Source organism: Branchiostoma floridae, chromosome 9 (assembly GCF_000003815.2).
Source record: "Branchiostoma floridae strain S238N-H82 chromosome 9, Bfl_VNyyK, whole genome shotgun sequence".
Taxonomy (NCBI): Eukaryota; Metazoa; Chordata; class Leptocardii; order Amphioxiformes; family Branchiostomatidae; genus Branchiostoma; species Branchiostoma floridae.
Genome location: NC_049987.1, coordinates 14171063 through 14193253, shown reverse-complemented (window position 1 = coordinate 14193253; position 22191 = coordinate 14171063). Strand labels below are relative to the sequence as shown.

Below are 22191 nucleotides of genomic sequence, written 5' to 3'. Positions count from 1 at the left end.
CGTAGCTATCTAGTTCCATTCTCGCTACCTGTAACTTGAATTCCTTTACCTTTCTCTCCGCCTGATATTTGGTGTTTTCAAGGTGCTTCACCTGTCGAAACATATTGCGTTTTTCCTTACTAACATCAGCGAGCTCCTCCTCTGCTTGTGCTAGTTTCAGCTGAGTTTCTTGAAGACTTTCCTCGACTTGGTTTCTCTCGGATTCCGCTAGCGCTTTTTCATTCTCCGTATACGCAAGTTTCTCGGTGAGGTCGCTAACTTCTCCCATCTTTTCTGTTAAGTTTATCTGCAAGTTCTCCACTTTGTTTTCAAGCTCAGTAATACATTTTTTACTTGCGCTCTCGCCTTCTGCAAGCCTTTTTTTCATTATTTGTTGGCTGCTCCTTTTCGACATCGGCTCACGGTTTTTGCATAGTCCACTTCCCATGATCTACGCCTGAGTTGCTCTTCCAATTCCTCACATTTTACACTCATTTCATTCAGCTCCTCTGTAAGCCTCTTTATTTCAATCTCTTTGTCATTGATATTTTCCTCCAACGCCGAGGTCTGAGTTACTATTGCAGTGATCTTTTCTTCTAACTTGAAATTTTGAGCCTTTAGTTCCATCTCCTTTGTCTCCATTGCTATCAGCTGTGCCTTTGCTTCTTGGTACTTGTTTTCAATGACGACTTTTTCCTGCACCGTGTCACAAAGCTCGTTGTACTTCTCCCTTATGCAATGTAGTTCTTCTACTTCTTTCTTCAACTCCGCGTTCCTCTTTACCAAGTCGCGTTCTCTTTCTTCACATGCCTGAACTGTTGCGTCTTTCTCACTATCGTACTTAGTACATTGCCTTTCGAGTCGGAGGTTTTCGGTGCGGATTGATATGTTAGTGTCTTTCAATTCTTTCGCCAACATTTTCAGCTTTTCCAGTTCTGAAGTAGAGTTGCCGACACTCTCCTCCAGCTGCTCGAATTTCCGTTTGATTCGACTCCTGTCGTCTTCTGCATTTTGCTTCGACTTTTCCGCCTCTTTCATTTTCCGTACAGTTTTATCCCTCTCGCGTTTCAACTCCTTTATCAATACATCTTGCTCTGCTAATCGTGAAGTGAGTCCACTGATCTTGCCTTGCATTTCTTCTAATTCCAACTTTAACCTACACTTGTTACTCTCTTCATCTTGCTTCGACTTTTCCGCCTCTTTCAGATTTCGTACAGTTTCATCCCTCTCGCGTTTCAGCTCCTTTACCAATACATCTTGCTCTGCTAATCTTGAAGTGAATCCACTGATCTTTCCTTGCATTTCTTCTAATTCCAACTTTAACTTACACTTGTCATTCTCTTCATCTTGCTTGACCTTCTCTAACTCGTTTAGCTTTTGAACAAGGTTTTTCTTCTCGTCTTTCAACTCTTTCACCAGTGTTTCTTGCTCAGCTAATCTTGATGTGGATTTGCTGATCCTCCCTTGTAGCTCTTCTATTTCCAACTTTAACTTACACTTGTCATTCTCTGCGTCTTGTCTAGACTTTTCTGATTCTTTCAGTTTTTGAGCAATATCACTCTTCTCTCCCTTCAGCTGTTTCACCGATGTTTCTTGCTCAGCTAATCTTGATGTGGATTTGCTGATCCTCCCTTGTAGCTCTTCTATTTCCAACTTTAACTTACACTTGTCATTCTCTGCGTCTTGTTTCGACTTCTCTAACTCTTTCACTTTTTGTGCAATATCGTTCTTCTCGTTCTTCAACTCTTTTACCAATATTACTTGCTCGGATAATATTGAAGCTGTTCCGCTGACCTTTTGCTGCAATTCCTCCAATTCCCGTTTTAACTTACACTTGTCGTTTTCGGCATCTCTGTTAGAATCTTCTACAACTTTCAGTTTTTGGACAAGGCCAGTCTTTGCACATTTTGCTTGAGTGAGCTCTGTCTCGACAGCGCGTAGTTTTCCTTCGAGCTCTTCTCTCATGCTCTTCATCGACGTTTCTGCTACCACCAATGCTTGTTCTTGACGTACTTTGTCTTTCTCCTTCTCAGCCTTCATCTCCTCAACTAACGCAAGATTTTGATTGAGCTTGTCTTCAACACTTTTGTACCTTGCATTACCTTCCCCTGCCTTTCTGACGCTTTCTTCCAGCTCCTCTTTGACTTTGGAGATGGTCATTTCTCTTTCCTTGATTTCCTGCTCCAACTTGGAATTCTTGGTCTTGAACATGGTCAGAGTTGTCTCAACTTTCCTTAGTTTCTTTACTTCTATTTCCAGCGTTAACTTCTCCTGATATATGTTATCCGAGATGACTGACATCTTCTTGTACTTTTCCTCCGCCTTTTTGGCATTTTCTTCCAGCTCCTGTCTGACTTTGGCGATTGTGCTTTCTCTTTCCTTGATCCTCTTCTCTAACATGTAATTCTTAGTCTCCGTATCTTTCAGTTGTCTCTCTTTCTTCTTTAGTTCCTGAACTTCTGTTTCCAGGGCTGCATTTTCTTGACGTGTATTATCTAAGGTGGCTGAAATCTTCTCGTACTTTTCCTCCGCATTTCTGGCGTTATCTTCCATCTCCTGTCTAACTTCGCTGATGGTACTTTCTCTGACCTGAATCGTGTGCTCTAACATGGAATTCTTGGTCTCCAACTTGGCCAGGGTTGTCTCTACTTCCTTTAGTCTCCGAACTTCCAACTCCCAGGTTAACTTCTCTTGGTAAATGGTATCCAATAGTGTTGACATTTTTCTGCATTTCTCTTCCGCTTTTTGTGCATTTCCTTTCAGCTCCTGCTCGACCTTGGTGACAGTGCGTTCTCTGTTATCCATCTCGGATGCAAGTTTGTGTTTGACTTCTTGCACCTGCGACTCTGAAAGCTGTAGCTCAAAGCGTGTCTGCTTGAGTTCACTTTCCAGATCTCTATTTTGTTCTGACAGCTTTTCCGTCTCTTCTGTCTTCTTTGTTAGCTCCTCTGTGATCTTGGTGAAATCGCTGTCTTTCTCCTTTATTTCTTGCTGTAGTTTGAGGTTTCTACTTTCGATTTCGGAACGCGATTTCATACTCGTTTCTTTTAGCTCCTCTATCACTCGTTTGAGTCTGTCGGATTCCGAATCCTACTGCTGATGTTTTCTGATTTCCGCCTCCCTTTCTTCTAGTTGTTGCTCTAGATTGATTTTATCTCGTTTGATTTTAGCAAAACTGTTTTCCATCTCGTTAAGTTGAGTACTTAATTGTTCAGCCTTTGTCTTGTGATGCGCGTTCTCTTGGGAAATAACTTCTGCACACAAGTTTGCCAGCATTTTCTTATGCTCAGAGTGCTTTTTCACAAAGCCCTCTACTTCCTGGTTTGGTTTTCTCAACTCTTGTTTCCTCTCGTCACTACTCTTTAATGAGGCCAGCTCCTTTGTCAGATTTTCACACTTACTCTGGAGGTGTAGGTTCTCTGAACGCATTTCTATGTGACGGTTCTTCAGGTCGTTAACCATTCGTTTAAGCTTATCGGTATCCGCATCTGAATTTGCCGTATTCATTGACGTTACATGTGTCTTCGACTCCAGGTTTTGTTCGGATTTCTCTTCCGCCCTCGTCTGTTCATGTCATGCAACCTGTCAGGCTTGTCTTTGAGGAGAAGATCATTTTCTGTCAGTTTCTGTAGCTTGTCTCTCTCCTCCTTCAAGTCTCGTAAGCTGCTCTCATGGCTCTGTACGGTGGACGCGAGCTTTTGGCATTCTCTTTGCAGACGGAGGTTTTCTGACCGGATTGTAAGATGGCTTTCCCTCAGCTCTTGAAAAAACTTCGATCCTTTACCTGTATCTAAGTCAGATGTGTGCAGTTGTTTTTCCAATTGATGGAGATTAAGCTTGAGCTGACTAATTTCCTTTTTGGTATCTTCGAGCTTCTGGCAAAGGCCTTCATTGTCCGCAATTGCTCGTGCAAGGTTCTGTTTAGTCATCTGTAGCTCCTGTCCGAAGTCTTCAGTCTGCATCGATACAGTTGTAGGTGTAGGCGTCTGTGGCCCATTTTCTGTTACATCTGTTGACTGCTTGGACTCGAGGATTACTTCAAAACGACAGATCTCCTTCTTTAACTCATCTACTCGTCTTTCAGCCTCTTGACGCAACATCTTCTGCCTGATGACTTCCAGCTCGGCTCTTTTCTTCTCCTTATCCAAGTCGGTAATCGCTCCCCAAAGGTTCTCCTTCACTGTCTTAAGATCTGTTGTCCCGATCTCTTTTGTTACCATGGCGTCATTGCCGTTGTCGTGCTGTAGACACTGTGTTATGCTGACCACATCTTCTTTTAAGCTCCTATTTTCGTCTTTGTCCCCTATTTGCTGATGCTGAGCTAGGTTGCTGCTTCCCACGTTTGCTTCCACTTTCTTCTGTTGTATCTCTGCTTCGATTTGTTCTGTCTTCTTGTTATGATTTTCCTTCAAGGCGCCCTGTCCGGATACTTGTAGCCTCAGGTTTTCGAGCTGTTTCTTCCATGTTTGTTCCCTCTCTTCATAACTCTTTACTATTGCCGTCATCTCCTTGGCCTGTTTCTCGCATTTGCTCTGGAGGCTGAGGTTCTCTGAGCGCATTTTGATGTGACTATCCTTCAGCTCCTGTACGATTCGTCGGAGCTTGTCGCTCTCTAATCCATCACTGACAAACATCTCAGACAGTTGGGCCTTACCGAATTCCGCAAGAGATTTGTCGTTATTGCGAGCGTTGTTCTTTAGATCAGCATTTTCTTTGAACTGCGTCAGTTCAAGTTCCAATCTCGCGTGAGCTTGTTGCAGTTGCTTCTTTTCAGTAAGTACTTTCTGTAGCTCTTCCTTTGTTTTCTGTAGTAACCCATCTTCCTTTTTCATCTTGTTTGTAACGTTCTTGAGTGATCTGTATTCGTCTTGCATCTCTGTAAGCTGTACTCGGAGCTTGTTGATCTCTTCCGCATGGCGCTGAGCGGCCTTGGTCTGCTCTTCGTTCACTTGAGACATTCTCCACGTGTTTCGATTGACGTCTGTCATATGGCTATCTCTGGGACAGGAATATGATTCCACCGTGTCCTCCAGATTGTTGATGCTGTGTTCATCGTCGGATGCAGCTAGAGACGATGAAGACCTAGAGCGCATCAGTTTCCGGTTGTGTTGTATGCGTTCGCGAGAGCGGCTAATGTGACGGGTGACGCCCGGGCTACTCTCACCCAGATTCTCCCTGTTGCCCTGTTGCTGGTCGTTTTGTGAGAAGTCTGCTTCGGACAGAGACATCAATGATTGGGTTCGATGTATCGGTCCATTTTGGCTTACGTCTGTGCCACAGCTACTTCTGTTATTGAGATATATTCCGTCTTCGATATTTTGTTCATCGTCGGATTCAGCGAGAGACGAGGTAGATCGAGAGCGGAGAAACCTCCGACTGTGCTCGAGCAAACGCTCCCTGGAGCGACTCAAACGTTGGGCTACTGGTGAGTCACATCTACCTCCATTCTGATTATAACTGACTTCAGCTCTCCTGTCTATCTGTTTCTGTAGGTAGCCTTCCTCGGAAAGGGAGGCCAATGATTGTGCTCGATGTATGGGTCTGTTGTGATTTTCGTCTATGCCACGATTACGATAGGGTTGAATATATATGCGTTCCTCTGGTTTGCCAATATTCTCTTCATCTTCGACTTTTGTGAGGGACGAGGTAGACCTTGCGCGCATAAAGGTTCGACTGTGTTTTATGCGGTCCCGAGAGCGGCTTATGTGACGGCCGAGGCGCGAGTTACAGACACCCACCTGTTCATCCTGATTCTCGTCGTACAGGTCTTCTGGAAGAGGGGTCAATAAATGGCCATGAGAAGACGGCTGAGTCAAACGATTTGCTTTTTGACTCTGCTTGGCTTCTTTTGACCACCCCAGATTCAGGCGTCGTCTAATAGCTGACGCTACAGAAGAGGGTGAAAGTGACACACCTGATTTACCAGGATATGGCGGCGGTGGTACCCCTGGGCCAGTATCCTGGAGCTCGTTAAAGTCCACATGGCGTCCATAGTTTCCTCCATTACTCATTGGAGATTGTGGCCCTTCTGGACAGAGCTCTGCCTGTGTGAAATCTCCGTCCCCGTTGGATATTGCATTAGGCTTCGACTCCGTTGGGCCAGTCACGGAGGAACTTGGCGTCTTGCTTGTCTTCTCCGCCACATTGGTGTATTTCTTTCGCTTACTGCGAATCATGCCGCTATTTTCGTATTGTGACGCATGTCTTTTGCAAAACCTACGCTCTGATTTCTTTGGTCCGCTGAAATGACCCGTTCAGAACCTTCCGCGAGAGACTAAGGAGATTTCTTCATATAACGTTGAGAACCGTCGGCGAGAGGTTGAGGAGATTTCCTTTAACGACGCCTCTCTACAGGCCGAGAGAAAGTGGCGTTTGCCGCCGAACCTGCTGTCGCCACTTGACAGCGCGTAGCGTCTTCTACAGGTGGCAGCCTCTGTCGTATAACGCGTCCACAGCTCCTTAGGCGAGTACTGACCTCCTTCTTTCTTGCAAAACTGGTTCATTGTTTTGCATAAAAATTGCATAAAGTCAATTTATGTCTGCTTCAAGACATATCCAGTGGCTTCTTGGAAGGCTTTCGTAGCTCACACAAAAGATTAAATCAACCATGTTGTATTAAGTGAAGAAATAGTGCATGTAATCATACAGCTCAAAACGTCGGAAACATCTATCTTATTAATCAAAAGTGCCGTCTGACATTCTATGGACAATATCTTGACCACTCAAAGGGACAAATATCGTACATATGATTTCGCAAGTCTAGACATTAGTTAGTGTGCGCCAGGTCGTACATGTACCCATACTCCCTACTCTTTACAATAAATGTGATGGTACCTTTAACGTGCTCGAAATGTTGTTGAAATTAGTGTCAAGTGAGCTGGGGTTCAATGCCCTTTCAAAATGACAGCATTATGTGCAAAGCAAATAGAAGTTTATAAATCCAACAGGTGGACCAGGACTCACACTCCTGACCATGTGACCTAGCAGCGATACTGTGCAAGGGGGAAACCCAGCAGACATGACAGCTATACGCGTAGTGATAAATATGTTTCAGATATTGGGCGTATTTCTAGACTAACCAAAATGAATAGCCGACTCTAAAAATCTAAAAAACCGAAATGGATATAGCTTGCGTCTCTTTGTCGGATATGGTTCTAAAAAGAGGAAACCCTTTGACCTTACTTGGTCTTATTCAACACATAAAGAAGACACGCTATAACTTTGTTTTAATGAATGCAACAGAAGTGCCTCCAAGTCAAAAGACGTCTCAAAGTCTGTAAATACATAAGTACCATTTTGAAGCTCCGATTAGAGTATTCAGTGGCCAATAACCAGTGGTGCATGCCATAAAGCCCCTATGAGCAACCATGTGTCTGCGTTCTTCGTATCACGTACAAGAACGTTGGCCTTATATTCTTTCCTATAGCACCGAGAACTTCTAAAGAGGACCAAATATCGTATCCATTGGTATCTATGACCATTAGGAAAATAGGAAAATCCGTTTCGAAGTAAAAAACACATGACATGTTCCTCGTTAACAAGGAGCACTTACGTTAATTACACGAGGGTTAGAGCCAATGAATAGAAAATACCCGGTCTCACAAGTACTAATTAGGTTTAGTAGGATCACTGAGTGTGAGGTCTTTATCGGCGACAAACAAGTATCTACTAAGTAAGTAACATGTACATGTAGAAATGTGTGAGAGTATTTTCTACGAACATATGGTAGTTTTAACCCCATCTATTAAAAATTTTTATGGCACAAAGCTTCATATCATGATTAATTGTTAGAACTCTGGACGAATTCTAATAACCTTAGGAAAAGAGTGTTATGGGCTGTGTACTATGTTTCCAACATAACTCGAGAAGCTTTGGATCGATATTTGGGAAGTTTTTGGCAATGGTTTATAAAAACAAACGTCAAGTTCGATTATGGGTCTCCTAGCAGCCTTCCACACTCTACTTCAGCGTAATTGCCTGTTTTGATATCTCGTGTTTTGGACATGCTATTGTGACGATATGTCAGTGGTAGATAGCTATTGGGGCAGAGAGTGAGCAATGCAGATTGAGGATCCTAGCGGCTTTAAGGGAACTACAGAGGCCGATTTTGTGGAATATTTGGAAGAGGAGTAAGGTGGGCGGATCGTCGTGATTTTAGGTATGTAGGTATGTAGATTAGCGTTAGTGTTCGTTACCACAATAGCACACTTCACATTGTGGTAAATGACAGGCATTTTATACTTGCGGCGTTAGGAAGCTAAGTAATTCAGCCTTTTAGGTGGATATTATTAGTCATCATAATCTATTAGGAAATGCTGCAAAATATTATTTGCTAAGATAAGTTGATCACAATTCGAACATATTATCATGTTTAGAGAAGCTGATCAGCTGATTAAGTTCTTCAATTGAAGACGTCATTTGCATAATCAATCAAAAACATTTTTAGCGCGTCACTCAGAAATATTCAAACTTTGGTGAAGATATGAGGTCGTGGAAGTCTAGTTACGTATATCCGGCGTGAAGACGGTCAATTAATATTGTGAACTACTAAATGCACCTGTAATGTTTGTTCTTGTTCAAAGGTTACTATTTCTAACTTTGATAATGAACTTAAATTCTGTATTGAATCAGTATCATTTATTAACCCATGTCCTGTGTGCCTATTCAAATGGCTAGACATTCTGTATGTGACTCTCTCCCCTTTACTATAAGTACAAGTTACCAATTATACAATTGATATATAATATTGTATGCGTATAGGTCCTGATTGTGAAATACATGCACTATAGATGGAGTGTTCTGGATGGCAATATGGTGCAAAATACCCACACACTAATAAAGGATAGGCACCATTTAAGTATCATACTTTCCTCCTATTCGGCACTATCAATGTGGCCCATAACACTTACAATTACACACAATCAGTCAACTGATCTAATAACTCAGTAAAATACTACAAACACTTTTGTGTTATCATTACAACAACTGGTGTAAATACAGTGCACATATTTCCCATAATAGCGTAGTGTAACATCTTTCCCTACGTGAAATAAGAAGTAAAAGTGTGTCAGTAATTCCATTACAAAAGATAAAAAACAAAAGTCTTGTGAATGACCTACTTTGAAACATTGTAAATCTTCAGAAAAAAACAATGAAAGATTATCTTATTCAGACATATAGCTATAGGGCTGCTTTCTTGATTCTTCCCGTTACAATTTGTCTAATGTTATGGACAAACATTTATTTCCTAGCTATAATAGACATGTAGACTCTCGTAGCTATAGCCCCAACTTGAACAGACGTCATCCCAAATTGCATGGATCAGTGACCAACATGTAACACCTGTTTCTCAAGGTGTCCGTTTCTCCATTCTCTTTAGTCCTTACCATTCTGACCTTTGTAATCCTCAAACGATTTAATCAAATTGCTGTATTTATTTTGCAGACTTTGAAGCTTATCTAGGGCAACCTGTCCGTCAGATTCCTTCTTCATTTGGTCATTCTGGACTTTGGGTTTGCCAAAGAAAGCTTCAACACTTTTTACCGCTTGGTCTTGGTCCGCCTGACTTTGCATCAGTTGATTAGCGTTTTCACAGGTGCCAAGGTCATTCGTGGGGCATTCCTGGCCAGATTCCAATGTTGACGGAATGCTACCTGCATCTTTTATACCAGCATTGTCTAAATGCCTCAGTTCAAGACTTGTCTGGCTTAGTGAACCACTGTATTCTCCACGTGTTTCTCCTGTGTTGTCTCTTAGTTCTTGTGTGGTTGATTGATTCTTCTTGTCAGTTTCGATGTCCTTCGCCTTTTTCTGATGACGTAGCTGCAATTCTCTGCTCTCCATCTCCTTCAGCTGTCCGTGCAACTGCAGTACGTTCAGTTCGCTCTGCTCTTTCTCCTTGGCCATGGTATCCATAGCTGCTCTCATCTTCGCATGTTTTTCCTTTAAAAGGTTGTGGTCGTCTCTCAGGAGCTTCCAGGCCCGTTCCTTCTCTTCGTGGGTCTTGCCTGCTTCCGTCATGTCTCTTGTCCGTTCCTCGCATTGACCCCGCAAGCGAAGGTTCTCTGAACGTACTTCAATCAGGATGTTCTTGAGTTCCGGTACTATTCGTCTGAGCTCGTCATTTTCCAACTTCAGTGCAGACGCTTCATCTTGCATTTGTTGTAAATTGCTAAGTTCCTCAGTAGCGATATCCTTGTTTTGTCCAACTTTAATCGCTAAGTCTACTGAAGTTGTCTTGTCCACCATGTTTGTTGCTGTTACCCCTGCTTCTTTTACGCTGCTATTTTCGCGTTTAGATGCCCTCATATTATGTACACACTGTTGTACCGTTTTGATGTGCAGGTTGCCAACTGAATTTCTATTCTGTTCGGTCAACTTCTTGACTTGCTCATTTGCATCTTGAATTTGCCTGTTTGCTAGACATAACTTGAACTCCAAAACACCTGAGTTGTCTACCTGACCTTTTACCTTCCTCCACAAAGTGTCGAATTCCAATAGCTTCTCCTTTATTGTTGACGTATAAACTACCACGTCTACTTGCCCTCTTGCAAGTTTCATCTTGGATTCGAAGTCACTGAGGAGTGTTTTCATTTCTTTGACTTTCTGGTCTAAATCGTCAGTGTTTTCAACACTTTGCTTATTAGACTTGCCAATCGGTTGTCCTATACCTCTGTGTATTGAAGGATGGTGGTCATTTGCGTCTTGTTTGGTCATTTCCTTGTACAGGTTACTTCTTCTAAGTTTACCTGGGGCAGTTGGGTTTGTGGTCACTTTCTCCTCTCGGATCTTTTCTTCCAGATGTTTCTTAACTTTCTCTGATCCTTGATATGGTTTATTCTTAAGGTTGGCATCTTGGTCATGGTAGGATTGGTTCTGAGACGAGGCAGATCCGTTGCGTGTTACCAGCTTTCGACCTTGTTTTAGTTGCTCCCGAAAACTTTTTGTAGGATGGGCTGCAGGCGAGTTCCCCTGTTTCTCTCTATTATGATTCTGCATTGCTGCAGCTTTGTTGTTCTTGATGTGCTGTGGGTCATTTTGTACATGGCCTACTTTGGATAGAGGAGCCAACGGTACTTCTTGTTGTATTGGTCTATTTTGTTCTATGTTTCCCTCGTGGATGCTCTTTGATTGGGGATACAATCCAGTTTTTCCCTCTGGATTGTTGATATTTGTGTCATTCTCTTCAACATTTGTGTACGATTCTGCTCGAGACGAGGTAGACCTAGCGTTAAACAATTGTCTGCCGTGTTTTAAGCGTTCCCTCAAGCGACTTATATGCTGAGTGACCTGTGGCTGTTTACTTTCACCCACCTTCTCTTTATACGTGGCTTCACTACGCGGATGTGTACATGTCACTGCCGAGGTTACTGGTTGAGACAGACGCCTTGTGTGTTGATTATACTTGCTCTCAGTTGATGGCTGGAAAGAAAAGCGCCGTCCAGTAGATGTAGACATGGCGAAACGTGGTGCACCTGCTACACCGGGATAGGGAGGAGGTGGTGCCGCCGGCATAACACCCTGCAACTCATTAGAGTTCCATTCCATCATTGTCTTGGGTGGCTGTTAATGATATCTCTAATGAGGCCTGTGAAGGAAGTTAGGTGCTGTTCCTTGCACTGAGAAACCTCCAGCTAGACACAGCGGCCATTTTCAGCGTGATCCTTATTATAGAGAGCTTGGTTTAGTAAATTCCTTAGACACAAAGACTGGGTGTGCACCTTGTCCAACAGGTTCTGTGTTCTCCATAAAAGGGCATCGTATGTCCTTCGTGATAAAGGTGTTTGGAAGATTCTAAGATGTAATCATCCCTGTTGTGTGAATATAATTACATATTTGTGTGAACCGCTTACAGCTCATTAACACATAAGCCTGTCTCCATACAGTTTCTGTTTGGGAACACTTGTTATCGTAGGTTGCAGAGGGTTAAGCATTGATTTTAAAACAGTGTATCTAAATTTAAAGGTGGAGTTCGGAGATAAAAGTCCCCCTGGGGCCATCCACCTTACAGATGCTACATTCCTAAATTTAGTATGCTGGACCGAACCATTTTCTCAGAAAGTTGTCATCACTATTTGTATATTCTTATAACGTTGTAGCCCAAAACTGTGGTGGATATACACAGTGGTGAATGAATCGTGGTGTTCCAAAGCATCCAGCTGGGTTTAAACGTTCACCTAAAAGAAACATTGGTAGGAATCCAAGTTCAGTGTTTGATCTTATCCTTCTCCTGGCGTATGGCAATCACCTACTGTGTTTAAATAATGGCAGTTGGAAATGTTACGGACATTTGAAAGGCAACAAAGAAAACTAGTTGACTTGACTTCAAGTACCACCACCCTCGCTGATGTCTGATGCGAAGCTATTTAGAAGTTCCATATTAAAGCACATATCTACGAAGGCTGCCTCATCGAGTTTTTATGTTTTCAACATTAAGTCACTAAGCGTACGGTATGGAACTGTGTATTTTCTGTAAAAGGACTGTTCGTAACTCCTTCGTGCACCAAGAAGTGAATAAGGCATTAGATACGACATGGTATGTATGAAGCCAATGCGTATAAAATCACATATCAAGTCCTTTATGTAAAATTCTAGACAAAACGACGTTTATGTCAATCAAGTTTTAAATGTCAACATCACCAAGCATGTTCTAGGCATCATCCTCAATCAGGGGTTTTCTTGATGCTATTCATACGTACCACTCATACACTGTAGTGTGTGCGCTGTGTGAACACATGGTGTAATACCAACAACACAATTCCTGGATATAGATCTGCCTGTATGTATATTTGCAGGCCTTTTTACAACTACAAGGCCTCTGTCACGGTCACTGCCAAAGAATATGAGCAACTTTCTAATTCTCATTCTTCAAGAAATCAAAGCGACCTCTGCTTTTGTCGTATCTGACAACAGACACGTCTTGTTGGCATGCATACCTAATACACTTCCGTGTGTGGTTGAAACTACCACCGTGGGTACAAGCTATGTCATGACTGGTAGACCGCAAATACCAACTTAACAATGTAGCAAATAAATAAGGAACAGCTGGTTACACTTCCTATGCTTAAAGTAGAAGAGCTTACATTATGCATTCAAGCATATAACTGTTCCTTTTATATTCATGTATGGGCTTACGACACTTATATTTCACATCCTATCCCCTCATTGTCGATGGAGTATGAGTCTCTTCTGTTTATTCCAAAGAATATATTGGATGTCATCAAGATGAAGTATTTAATGCAGAGGATGTATGAAATACCCACTCCTACGTGATGCTATCTCTCGTTGTAAATACACGCCAAGGCCAAGGGATAAACTTCAACAATGACTTGAAAGGATAAAACCACAGGAAACACAACCTTAATAAGAGCTCTAACCTTAGAAGCCTAAGACTTAGATATTATACAAAGGATTGCGTAGTGAAAAAGCTTCAGTACGCACGCTGGTTAAGAAGTCTACATCGTCGCGGTACAGAGCACTTTGGCCTGTTGACTTTGCGACTTGTTTGTACGCCCAAGCATATCAGTTACTCTATGAAGTATCTCTGAAATGTGTGTCTTCAGATGGACAGATTGTGTCGCCGAGCGCAGAGATGTGGTGGCAAAAAGGTAAGAATGCTGGCCCACAATAACAAAGCCAACTATTCCAGAAACGCACCCCCTGCGCGAGGCATTGTTTACGTTTTACACGGCCTGACACGCTCATCGCATTTATCAGCCATGCTGACCTCTGGAGTTCCCGGCATTCCAAGCGCACACGGTGACCCAAGATGACACGCTGCCCATGAGGTGTTTTTATTTACAGATATGTATGGGACAGTGTATGGTGTATTGCTATGTTAGCTGTTGCTCCCAAAGCTATTACGTACAAGTTACCTAATAATAAATACGACATGTTATCTTAAAGAACAAGACACAAGATCTGCATAAACGACCGGTCCGACGAAGATATTATATCAGTCCCTGTCTACATAAACCATAAAACATCTATTACTACAAATGCATGAACTGTATCACCCGCATACTAAGAGTTAAGCTACTACTTGTTGTTGGTGAAAACATTGTGTGAGTGCTTCGGACATTCACTGCTCGAAAACGCAGATTTCCGCTGTGCAAATCCGTGTACACATGCAAGTAAATCCAGAGTTTCCACGGGTTTCAACGGGTGCCCACTGTGCGAACGTGACGTGCCCCTACATGGGGCACCTGTGCAAATCCGAGTAAACGGACCACTCGCGTGTGCATAACGTGCCCTCTATGAGGAAACCTGTGTGCGCGAACCGTGCCATCTTAGTACACGTGTGCGTACGTGTGGAAAGTAGCGACGTTTGCTTTTGTGTGAGAATGACGGATGCATAAATTAGCGGTTAATTATCACCTAATTATCTCCCCGGGCCTCGACTGCACCCTTTGTTATTGATAGCAGCGTCATTTTCACTGCCCCGACCCTTCCCAGCCCAAAAATTACCCTCCCAGCTCCTCCCTTCCCCTGTATATAAATTATAGTGTGTTTGTTTTATTCTTTCTAGATGTGAATTAACTTTAGTTGTTTTTGAAGTTTTAAGTATTATTTGAGAGTTGACTGCTCCTGATGCGTTCCTCCATATGTACTGGCTGTCGATCCTTTGGCTCCCATAGGTTTGTCGGTCCGACACCAGTACTTTTGGGTTTTATTCGCAGTCTCAACATTTTGAGTTCACTCTACTGTGCTGGTTGGTGAATGATGGCAGAAAACTCCCGTAGGTCTCTGGATTTCAGCATCCCTGCTCTCATCCGTACACCTCCAGCTGGCCTTTTACACAAAAAGTTGCTAGTCCAGAGCCTATACATTTACACAGCCGCAGCAGATTTTCTAAGCGTGAACATGCAAGTTCGTAACGGTGGTATCCAATCCATCGTGAGACGTGTAGGGCCCCCACGGAGACGAAGGAGCTCCAAATCACCTAATCGGCAGCTACGACGAAGAGCTAACAGGGTGCGTCAGCCGACCCGGCCCGGGCGGCGAGAAACATCGCACCGACAAAGGGCCAACCCGACCCTCGGTGGTCGGGAGGCCAGATGTTGCTCTATAAAGCAGAATTTGGTCCCACGGCGTCGGCAGTAAAATTCAATTCCATGGCGAGATAGTGTCCAGTCTTGACGTAGAATCATTTGCAAGCTTTCATAAAGTTCACCGCGCTGTCAGTCGTGCGATCAAATACTTAGCTATCGGGGTCGGAGCAGCTTGAAACCACTCTGAATGAAATGAGTCAAAATCTGAAATGACAACTGTGAGGTTTGAAAATGGAGACACGTGTGCTGATTGGTCCTCATTCCCAAACACCCATCTCGTGTGTGAAATGCGATTGGCTACATTGGATGGGTATTTTGAATACAGACACAATAAGTCGTTGTATATACTATTTGTGTGTATACGGCAAACTCCTTCCAAAGAAAATTTCCTCACCCGGCAAACCTTAGTCAACGCAAGGAGGTTAAAGAAGCTACTCAGGACACGCGCGTCGGAATACCGTGTTTTCAAGCTTAGACAAAACACTGAGATGTGTATTGGGGGAGGGGAGCTTGTGGCAGTCCAGTAGTTAACTTTCGTGCTTTTTAACTTGCTTATTTACCTCTAACGGACCGTATTTCCCATTAGTAACAGAAATTTGATTAGCTCATGCAACTTAGAGCTTCTGTACAATTGCTATGAAATATCTGAGAAATGTTACTAGCACACGTATTCGCGATCGATCGGCTCAATATTCGACAAAACTCAAGCCAGGCAGACAATCTCCCTATTGATATCAAACAAAAACTACACTGTTTGTAAAAATGAAATATGCGAAGATTGAAGTTCTCCATAACATTATTAGCTTTGTAATATTTTGAATCGATTTTTACGACAAACAAGGAGTCAATATAATGCAAATCCAACATGGCGCCGGAATAATGCGGCGTCATTATAAACAAAGCCGCGCCGACCGACCAAAGAACAACACTTCCAATCTATGTATTGATAGGCGTCGAGTTTAAAGCCTCCTTCCAAGTTGGCTGGGGAACATATACATTGCCATTGATCATTTGTTAAAGCTTTGTCCGTTCTATTTATGCTGTTTCTTCGAATACACGAATCACATACATTTGAGATCAGTAGTCTTTGTCCCGCGTTCCCGCTTGACTGACAAATTACTGCAAACTATAAATCACTGTATTTGTTAGCCCAAAACAAATAAAACAAGTTCTTTCTGTGATTATTTGCGACCTCTATGTTAGTCTTGTACGTATTCCACGAATTAATACGTAGAAAGAAAAACAGCTCTTCTTAGCTTTGAGCTTTTACGTAGATGACAACTAACTCAATACACATATACATTTAATGTCGCATAGAAAACATTTCATATGAAGTAAAAGACCTTGGGCACACTCCGTTGAAATCTAATTTCTTTGCTTCTATAGTGTAACTCTTACATGCAATCTGTATATCTAGGTAACGTAGTTGGTTGAGTTTCGTATATACGGCACGATTTTGGTCACTATAGGGGGATTGCAATGCGTTGCAACTCTAATTTCGCATACTGTTGGCGTCGGTTTCATTATTGACTTTCCCGCAAGTACAGACCGAATGTGGGGTTTAAGGGATTTTTGATTGACAGTTCACCAAACTGAATTATCAGACACTTCTAAGCTCTCCATTGTTAACGATAATTGTGAAACACGGGAAGTGTACAACAGTGGGGCGCGTGGACTCTTCGCGTGCCCTATCGTGCGCACAGGTTTTCATTGTAGGGGCACGCGGGAACAGGCAGTCCGTGGAAACCCGTGCCCACGGTGAGAACACGTCAGGTTCCACCATCGTGCACAATGTTGGGAACTCGTGGAAATCTGCTTTTTCATGCAGTGATTGAGATGATAACACAAGCTCAACATACTGGTGGGATGTACCTAAACAATAATGATACATTTGTATGATACTGGGGGATTTTATCATAGGCAAAGCAAAGAATCAATTGCGGACACAATTATTAACTTCAATGGTAAGAATCAGTATATGCCTCCTTAGACTACAAACACTTAAAGTGATTGAATAGATGTAGGTATTTAAAAAGTACGTCACTCACCTTTGCATGTTCTCACGATTCTTCTTCTGCACGTCGCTGAGCTCCAGCTCCAGCTCTGCCTTCTCCTGCATCAGCTTGTCACACTGCTCCTTAGCGTGCCTCAGCCGAGGGGCCACCGTCTTCTCCACTTGGTCTATAGCCATCTTCAACTTCATGTACTCCTCTTCCATCGTCTTTATCTTATTCTGCGCTTCTTCCTCCTTCGCTTTCTCTAACTCGCTTTCTTCCATCTCTGTCTTCAACCTCTGCTCTTCGTCCTTCAAATGTTCTTGCTGACTCCTAATTTTTTCCCTTTCCTCTCTGCTGTTTTCCTGCTCTGCTTTTAGATTTTGGTTGTCTGCCGACAGTCGGTCAATTTGTTCATTTCTTTCGCCCAATTCACTTTTTAACCTGTTAGTCTCTTCTTCCAGTTGTGTAATCTTTGTCGCAGTGTCTTTGCTTTCTTTCGAAAGTCTGTCTTCCTCAATGGACCACTCGTATTTCATCCTTTTCAGATTTTCTATTTCATCTTCCAGCTTTGCTATCTTTCTTCCAGACTCCTCTCGCTCTAACTCAATGGCCTTGGCGAAGTTCTTTGTCTTGGCGGCCAGCTCTCTGTTTTGCTGCTGGACGGCACGAAGCTTATCGATGTGTATGGCTACGTTTTCTTTATTCTTCTCAATGTCGTTCTTCTGAGCTGCAAATTGGTCTTCGAGTTTTTTCTTCTCTGCGATCAGCTTCTCCATCTGTCTTCTGGCCTCTCCGAGTGCAGAGTCAGAATGTGTCAAGACGTCGATCTGTTTTCTCAAGAAACTGTTTTCCTCTTCCAAGATTTTCATCCTGTCCATATGTGCCGCGAGCTTGTTGTTCAATCCTCTGAGGGCAAAAGCTGGCTTTACCAGGTTAATATCCTCTGGTTGAGGTGACCCTTCAAATGCCTCGTCGTCTCCTGTGATGATTTCATCAATCATTTCCCCGTCAGCAGTCGTTTTCGTGCGGGACCTACTCTTACTTCGGCTTCGTCTTTTCTCGTAGGCCGAAGACCCAGCCGACAGGCCTTCTCCAAACATCCTCCCTGTGCCCTCAAAATCCCCACCAAACGCTTTATCAGCAAACCTGTTTGCCTTGTCGAAGTATTTCGTGTAACTGTATGTTCGCTCCCTCGCCGCCTCCCCGTATGCGGGAGGGCTAGCGTATCCATTGTGATAAGCCCTCGGCGGAGACTGAGACTGTGCCCGATAGTTTTTGGAGCCCGTGCGGGGTGTGCCTTTATTCCTGAACGAGGAATACGTCCGTCTTGACCGCCTTTGGTATGAAGAGGATTCCTCTGACCTTAACCTGGAACGGGAGGACTCCGAACTCTCGTACTGTTCGTAGTACTGCATGATGTCGTTCCCTACACCCTCTCGCTCCACTGGTGGTCAACGGTCCTCTGCAGCACAACTGAAAGGAAAAGCGGCATGAGGCAAGGGTCTCTTAGCATGAGAAAACACATGTGGGGCTTCCGACATACTCACAATTCAGCCTTGTTGGCGGTCGATGATGTCAGACTACATAGAAGCAGATTAGAGACTGTAGGATATAGGGCAGTACGATGGTCTCAAATTGAATGTTTCGGGTGGTAATTTGGTGATTACCTGATGTCTAATGGCAGTGGTAGATCCCTGTATTGCTCCCAGGTTTTGTAAGGACTTTTGTGTATCGTCATCGCCAAACCAATAATGATGGATCTCTCCGATCTTTGTAAGGAGGGAGGGTCACAATTTGGTGACCCTAAGTCACGTACTGTTAAACCTGACAGTGTCCTTAAAGTGAATGTACCCTGGCGCTTAATTACGTGTAGGAATCGTAACATAGCGCAACGGTAATGATAGTATATTAACTTACGTCTACTGTTATTTTTTCGCAAGGTGTAAGGCACTGGATAATACCAAATTTTTCTTTTCTTTATGTATGCACATCTATATTCCATTTAGAAACAGCTACATAGGATAGGATGGGCTAACTGCGGTTTTTAACTTCGTTATTCTTCTACCACTATTACGTGCGAGGAGATCTTTGTACCTTACAATAGACAGAAGTTATGTTTTTCTTATTTTAGGTTTCATATCGTGATCCCAATAGAGCACTGAAATTAATAGAAAGGATGAATACTAAATAAAGTATTGAAATAAAACATCTTCCCCGAACCCACATCATATCCATTACTCTAAATACCTTGATTTATCACATTTAAATTATTCATATTTTGCCTGATATCACCTATTACGTTTTAGGGTAAGTACGCCACAGCTACTTACATGTATGTCATGTCTAAGGTATAAATTGTTAAGACAGAAGACATGATAGATGGAGACGACTCACGCAGAGTTATGTACGAATCTGTTACGCACGTTACTCCTTTGTCCTACACGTTGTTTTCAAACTGTAGTCTTCTATACATCAGCATTCGTCCTTTGCTGAGAGCTTTGTCACTCCTGAACCCGTTTACTGTAAATAACCCCAAATAGTTTAACGTAGAGCAGACTGAATGTCAGGGGTTGACTTCTGAAGAAGTTGTACACTGCAGCAGACGTGCTGTAATGTTGGTACTATACAATCTTTGCTCGTAAATTGTGCAGGGTCGACCGACTAGCTATTAGACAATCATTGCATGGTGATTTGTATCTCAGTTTCTCACTTGTTAATCGCCTTCCATAAATAAAATTATGATATCCTACGTTTTTCATCATGATCATTCGATCTTGTTGTCTAAAGGAGATGTAACGATATTTGCAGACCAGCCCGACTTAGAGCAATTTACATGTAGTTTCAACTTGTTTTGAGAGTAGTGACCACCCCTTCTTGGAAACCATGGCATAGGATTTTTAATTACCCACTTCAACCTCTAACGCAGTTCTAGTGCCACCATCTGTATCTGCACAACTAGAATAACCTAAGGGTGCAACGTGTGCCATGTACACCAGCTAGACACGCAGCGTATAAATGTATGTGTGTCTGTGCGTCTATTTATATCATTGTTCTGCTGTCCTCAGGTAAAACTGACTTGTCTGAAGAAACATGACCTACAGCCTGAGACAGTGTTTATTGTTAAGCACAAATCACAAAGACACCGTAAAAACTTCATTTTTGGATCATTGGTCAGTATATATATGTAAATATGATATTGTTTTCAATAAACATGGGATCATACTTTAATAATGACGATCTGAGATCCAAATCTTCAAAACTTGAGCTGGATAGCTTCTGGTCTTTAATGTTGACCTTTGACATCTTCATGTCACAGGCTATGCTACCTGCTTACTAATACGTTCTTTTATCTGATGTTTAGTCAAGCGTACAAATTATTCTTATTCTTCATGATATTATGGAGATTTAGGACCAAATAACGTTGCGCATCTCATATACAAAGCAAAAACTTAATCGAAATGCATATCGTTGTCGTCCTTCATGAATTAGGGGGACATATTGTGGGTGGCATTGAGTCGTAGGTCATGCCTTTGATAGGACCAAGGACAAAACGTATTCATGTCACATGTACGTCAGATAATTGAATTATGTTTTGTAAGATAAGTAGCTTGAAAACGATTAAAAATGTCCAATACAAACATGACATGATGACCAATGCAAAGTGATTTAAGGAGGCTTATACATACGCAGGTAATCTATAGGTTCAATCACAAATATGCTAGGTTTTTCTACTTTGGGCAGATGTATTCCGACAAATAATGTGCGTGTGGGGGAGAGAGAGGGGGGAAATATAGATATATATATAGATAAATGTTTGATTTTCATTGTTTGTGTGATGACTATCTGTTAAAAGCCATCTAATGCAAGCAGTCTTATTTTCCAACACTTTGGGCAATGTGGCTGTCAACCGTAACAACGAGTGGTCGAGGGTGTGAAAACATGACATATGAGAGTCACATTGTCCATGAATTAGCTACGTGTAACTGTTGTAAGGTATACAAGGCAATTTCAGTCTTCTTTGTTGCCCACATGTGTTATAGTCAACTATGATGGACAGCGAAGGGACAATGGTGACAACATGCCCTGATACCATATGCGTACGTCATGACGTGCGACTGCGCCAACCAGATATCAATAACAGTGTTCACAATTTACTCACATATTGCCGTCAATACTTTCCTTAAAAAGAGTTTTTCTTTTCTCTGTTCATCCCACTGTTTTTAGTGTATCTTAGAGTGCCCTTTCGGAGTCATGTAAATGTTTCTATGTTTATGCGATATGCCAGCACACCCCCCACCCCCACTTTTACTCGAAATGACCTCGACACTTTGCTGACCTACCACCAACAAACTTTCCCTGCTATTGATGTATTTCAAAGCGGACATGCTCTGTAGGCTTTAGGGAGTCACTTATATCGAACGTGACTTCCAGAATCAGCACAGTAGATGGGCGTGTGTACTGCGGATTTTTCCTACTGTGCTTTTCTCTCTCCGTCCAGGCTCTTTGCGCATGGTTGAAACGGATGAATGGGACACGGATTTTAACCGAACGTATACGTATACTGGGGCTATACACACTCGTATATAAGACACTTACCTCCGTAATTCCTCCAGCTACATGTCAGCATAGGTTAAACCAGCCTGCCGTGTACGCGAAGATCTGTGGTTATGCATACGTGCAAAGATACGGGCTCGGTAAGGGATCGCCCACGTACGATAAGCTAGTTTGACCCCTGGTTTTGTGAGTGTCCGCCCGCAGGGTACAGTGATGGAACACGTAATCAGACGGCTCCATTCGTGCCGCTACCTGGCTAGCGATGTTTACATGCAGGTGATCTCAACAACACAAACAAGACACTAGCTATAGCTCACCTTTGCGGTCAATATGCCTAGTCTGCGGGGGGTAAATGTTTATGGTGAATGTTGTGTGACGACAACAAGAGAATTTTTTTTCAAATCCCCACATTGGCCAAGTCAGTTGGCCTGATGTCCAAGTGAATGGATTGAATACCCCTATGTTGTTCCATCATTCTGTTGGTAGTTGGAATTCATATAAAGCAAATAAAGTAAGATAGAGTACTGCATGCAAACAGTATCATCAATGACAGTACTATGCTAAGGGCATAAGTATATCTCAGAGATATCTCAGTTTCTTCTGTCCCAATT

General features: G+C 42.7%; 1 protein-coding gene and 1 pseudogene across 1 annotated transcript; both read right to left on the bottom strand.

Moving 5' to 3' along the window:
• Window positions 1–235: 235 nt before the first annotated feature.
• Window positions 236–7015, bottom strand: LOC118422586 (annotated as a pseudogene).
• A 1584-nt stretch (window positions 7016–8599) lies between these two features.
• Window positions 8600–21842, bottom strand: LOC118422186 (golgin subfamily A member 6-like protein 22). The gene is made up of 4 exons (XM_035829701.1): window positions 21623–21842; window positions 17078–18499; window positions 16889–16901; window positions 8600–11541 (listed from the first exon to the last, which is right to left on the bottom strand). Exons 2-4 carry the CDS (start codon window positions 18439–18441, stop codon window positions 9355–9357), a joined length of 3564 nt encoding a protein of 1187 aa, XP_035685594.1. The 5' UTR covers window positions 18442–18499; window positions 21623–21842; the 3' UTR covers window positions 8600–9354.
• Window positions 21843–22191: the final 349 nt, after the last annotated feature.